At 35.9% G+C, this 5,232-nt stretch overlaps 1 protein-coding gene across 1 annotated transcript; it reads left to right on the top strand.

Annotated features, from left to right (window-relative positions):
* The first annotated feature begins 3,075 nt into the window (after positions 1 to 3,075).
* Positions 3,076 to 4,563, top strand: LOC132551112 (uncharacterized). The gene has a single exon (XM_060215224.1). The coding sequence runs from the start codon at positions 3,076 to 3,078 to the stop codon at positions 4,561 to 4,563; it is 1,488 nt and encodes a 495-aa protein (XP_060071207.1).
* Positions 4,564 to 5,232: the final 669 nt, after the last annotated feature.

Here is a 5,232-nt window from a genome sequence, read left to right as displayed (position 1 = left end):
AGATTTGATATGACACTTTCCTGATATCGTGGCAATAATTCAGAGGTCAACAAAAGTTTGTCTTCTAAACGCTTATCTAGAATTATTTAAACCATACAATGTACTTCTGTAAGCAGTACATGTTTCGACTGGGTTTTTTATGAAAAAAATGGCAATTAATTTCTGAAGCCAAATTAAATTCTAAAAACAAGAAAGTAAGTTTCAATTTTTAATGTACCATACAGTGACATTTTTGTATCGAAAATCTCTATTTTCTTTTCCAAAAGTACCGGCCACTATTAAGGTATTACTTTAAATGGACATTTTTTTTTCCAGAATCGTATTTCTGCATAAATGATTTTCCTCTTTGTTTTTGGCAACACAAAAAACGTAAATACCACCAGCTCTCAACTACATGATCTCGTTTTAGTTTTCACGGAAAAGAAAGGCTTCGGTAATCATGTTTGTCTTTATATGAAGGGTTTCAATAAAGGCATCTCCTCATAAAATGAAATGCTACCTATTACATAATTCAGAAAAATCGTACATGCTGGTACTTAAAGTACAGATGAATGTTCATCTGATGTTATTATTTTTAAACAGTTCATGCCCGACTCATGTCTGTCTGTCAAATGTGGTGTCAATAATGATTGGATGTTTGAACTTCACTTAACAGGATAATCGCTTATCTCCCGATTCTCAGAATTCTAGGTGGTGGTCAAGACTTTTAGTTCAATTTTGACGTGAATTTTTACATTATTTTTTCTTTGAGATTGTTCTCACAAAAGTAGCATCTCTTCAGTAAACAGTTTTCAATAATTCTGGAAAATGTCGAAATACTGTAACTTTATCATTTAAAATTTTACACACTGCATTGTTTTCTTCTTTCTTCATTTATAAAGTTATGCATGATTCCAGGAGTAGAACCCTGACGGCTAGGTAAAAGAGTTACCACTGCGACATCCTACCACCACTTACTTGATTATGTGACATGACGTCGCAGTGGTAGCATCTTTCATTTAGCCCTCCGGATTCTATTCCTCGAAACAATTATGTGGATTAATGTGGTCACATTGGAGTGACTTTTGATATCTGAATTAATAGTCATAACAAAGACAAACTTTTGAAAAAACACAGCATGACATTATTCATATCGAAAACGCCCCAGCTAGGTCAAGTTTCTTTTTTAAATGTTAAACTACTTCTTATACATATATTCCTGACACTCAAATCATTATGTAAAATTTTGTGTCGATTAGTTTTTTAAAGGAACCGTTGCAGATACTACAGCTGCCCATGCATGTAGCCACTTGGCAAGTAACAATGGCATATTGTTGGAAGAATTATGGATATCGGTAGTTCATATGTGTATTTCATAGTTTCACAATAAGATGTTTATTTGTTTAGAAATGTTGTATTTCTAAAAATTCCTAGAGTTAGTAAATGGAAATAGCGATCAAGGAATGTGTTTTATTTCTTCATCAACAAAGTAGATCGTTAATTTTCTCTGAATTCTTAATTTGATTAAACATTTTCCCCTTTAGACATCAAGGAAACGACAATATTTTTTATATATCGGTCGCTTACAACAATCTTTTCCAACGAGGAAATTGACAGGTACAACTTACGTTCAAGCTATGTGATAAGCGTGATTCTCTCAGTTTCTCATTTGCATTTTTGTATTTCTGGAAAGCAACATCCCTGCTTTTCTTATATCATGGTGTTTCTTCTGCATCACGATTTCCGTGCAAGATGTTAGTAAGCTCATAACACATAGCTGTGAGTGATAAAATCGATAAAAATGTTGGTGAAGCTTTACTGTGATTAAAATGATCTTATTTGGAAGTACTGTATTTTCAATTGCGATATGAAAACAACATGGCAGAATAATATTGATCCAAACTCAAATTCAATAAATTTAATGCAAAATATGAACAAAAGAAATTTTTACGCTGAGACATCCGAAAAAGTATGAGGAGAATAAGACCAGATGTTCCGGAAGAATATGCGTCTTCTACTTCATCGAAGACGCAAGCCATGTAAATGTTGGTCTATCAAAGTAAGAAATGTCACGTTCGCAATGAGAACACGGTATCAACAACGGAACAAACAGGCGATTAACGGGTATTACACACGTCCAGCTTCATACATCCAAGAAGCACTTTTCAGCGAGATCATCTCAAAACTTTCCCTTGAATTGCAACAACCAGCATATTTAGAAACTCTGTCTTACGAGCTTGTCCGTCAGCTAACGACTTCTTGCAAGAAAATCGTGATTATAGAAAGAGGTAATCGAATACCGAATCAATGTAAACACCACCGCCTGGGGATTCAGGGGTGGTTACTGTACCGAATTGGAACATTCAGAATAGTGAATCTCTTATCATCACAGTTGTCATACAGCTTGGTTGAAAACAGTCCATATTGATTTCGTTGTAAAAAGATATTACAATAAGCGCCTATATAAAAGAGTCTGTCGAGTCCTTGATTTCCGAATCTGATGGGTATATTGATGGACGTTGTCAATATGTCGCATTATTTCAAGACAATGCGCCATTGATATATCTGAAAGTAAATTAAACGACTTTGCAAGGTCTTTGCAATCTGTTTTATGAAGTTATTCGATAATCTTTAGTATACTTTTTGGTTCTCCTGTTGCTAACCTTGTTCTTTTTTGTCAACGCGACATTATTCACTTGGATAGACCAAGAAAAACATTGCGGGTGTCGTCGATGTAGCAGAAGACGCTCACTCTTACGGAAACAGCGGTCTTATTCTCCTTGTATTTTACATGATTCCTCATGTTAACTTTTCTTTCGTTTATCTGAGGCCCTGGTTTTATTTCAGTTTGAATGATGGTTCTTCTTTTATATATACATTCTCAGAAAACACTTTGGAATAATAAAATGCTTTTTTTTTTCAAAAATTGATTTTCATAAAACATCAATTGCCATTCAAGTGATTGCATTTAATAATATATAGAGTGATTAATATTAGACTATGTAATACATTTGCAGATTGGATAATTTACAGAACTGTTGACATCAGCTTTCCTGAGTACATCACTTTCCATAGAGAGATCGTTGTGTCAACGCAATGAATCGCACCGGTCACGTTGTGTTAGGGGTCGTAATTTTTGCATGTATAGTTGCACTGGTTCTTGGGCTGTATTTTGGACTTCGAAAATCTGAGGATGTGAAGTCTAATAAGGTATTCCTCGATTCATTCAGTGCATCTTTGGATGTTGATACGGTTGAACGTAGCGAACTTGGCACTGAAAAAACGTATCTGAAGGTAGAATGGAATTCAGATACGATGAACATGAGAATTCAGGAGACGGAGGTGTTTGCTTCAGAGTATGACTTCGACTATGATCTCGTTTTCATTATGGTAAATGATAAAGCGACGGTCAGTATTTCTCACATGAATACTTCTATAGCCTTTTGTTTGGAAGAAACTTCCCTGTCACGATGGCTTAGCGTTTTTGACCATATTGTTAAAGCTAAGGATTGGATAAGCGGTTCACAATCAGACAAATGTCGTGGTGATATTTGGTCGACGAATCTCGAAGATGGCACGATTGATATATGTACTTACGACAATCAGTTAGAATATGTTGCGTATAAGGAAAGGAACGCCATGGTAACAAGTTGGTCAAGAAGTGATAAACAAAGTATCAACATAGCATCCGATGTACAGAATGGTCCGTGCCACAAAGTCAGAGTTGTAAACTGTAGCAATATTCACGATGCCCCTGCAGTTAAAAGAGATTCTGGAGTAGCTCCTGCCACATGTTTGTTCGTGCATGGGGCCGGTGAAAACGTTCCTGGCAACAGTGTCCTTCAGGATCAATCGTCTTACTGGGGTAACGTAAAAAGTTTCACTTCAAAATGCGTGTCTCATAAATTCCTTATATACAACAGCAGGTTCAACGGATGGGATGTGGACCACATACATCAGCATTTTTGTGATGTTGCTGCTCCCAATGGAATCATAAGTAACACGGTGATATTTTCACATTCGATGGGAAACATGGTGATTGCTGCTGCTCTGCACCGAAATAAATGTTCTTTTGATGAGAAGACGAGTCGCTGGTTCTCTGTGCAAGGTCCATGGACAGGGAGTGCCGTAGCCGATAAACTGTCAAGTATTTGTAGAAATCCAACATTTATAGAGAGATTGATCCGCCGTGTATTGCGGGGACAAGGGTACTGTAAACCTACTGAAAACATTGAAAATGGTGTGTATACGACCCTGAAAACCGATTATGTCTCTGACACCGGGGTACAGCATAATGATCTAATAAACATCGGCAAGAGATACGTATCAGGTGTAATGTGTGGCGATAGCAGTTGGGGACTAGGGCAGGATAAACTGGAGAGTGCTGCTCTTTGGTTGATGCAGGCATACAGCAATCTTGGAGATCCTAATGATGGAATGGTGGCATTTGATAGCTGCAAGTTAAAGGATGAAGTGTTCGAAGCAAGAAGCTCTCATTCATATTATAAAGACAAATTCAACCATGCAGATGGTACTTGTAGACATGGAGGGTGTCCCTGTCGGTGGTATCATAATATGCATTAATATCATTGCCAGTGACAGATCTATCTGAACTCCGTGCATGGAACGTATGGTGTAATATTGTTCATGGCTTTAGTGTTCTAGATTATAAGCATCAATAGTGTTATTATTATGATAATATTGCTTATGTTTTAATATTAGCCTTAGTTTACTGCAAGCATATTCATTTCAACAACTCTGCTTCATCTATTATTAGGTAAAATGATTCTAGAGCTTTCATTTTGGCTGTTGTTAATCAAGTGATGTTAGATAACGATTCAAATGCTGATCCAGGTTATCAAATATGTAAATGTTAATGTATTACGGATTTTACATTATATATATCTTGGTGTTCGTGAATGGTTGTGTAAATGCAATTTAATTTTCGTACCCAAAGTTCTTGGTATTAACGACCATCTCAATTATATGCTTTTTTTCTCTCTCCACATTTGATATAATTTGGGTTGTAAATAATTTTAGCATTAAACGATAATTTCTCATCATTCCTGTTTTAATTGTTGCTCTTAGAAATACTTCAACGTTAAAGTTCTACTGTTTCTGATGTTGGAAAGAAAATTCAATCAATTGAATATTACTTTGCATCAGAGCCATGTGATATGTTATTGGCTGTTGTTAATCACTACAAGAAAGTTGCAAAAAAATTACCATCAACTTCCTTAGTTCAAACAGTAT

Source organism: Ylistrum balloti, unplaced genomic scaffold (assembly GCF_031769215.1).
Source record: "Ylistrum balloti isolate Yb309-2 unplaced genomic scaffold, AGI_CSIRO_Ybal_v1 Utg369626, whole genome shotgun sequence".
NCBI classification, from domain to species: domain Eukaryota; kingdom Metazoa; phylum Mollusca; class Bivalvia; order Pectinida; family Pectinidae; genus Ylistrum; species Ylistrum balloti.
Note: the sequence above shows the minus strand (reverse complement) of the source record. Positions and strands in the feature narration are given on the sequence as shown.

Bases quoted from the DNA above. Each gene is read 5' to 3' on its own strand.
- LOC132551112 (XM_060215224.1), top strand. From the start codon at position 3,076: ATGAATCGCACCGGTCACGTTGTGTTAGGGGTCGTAATTTTTGCATGT.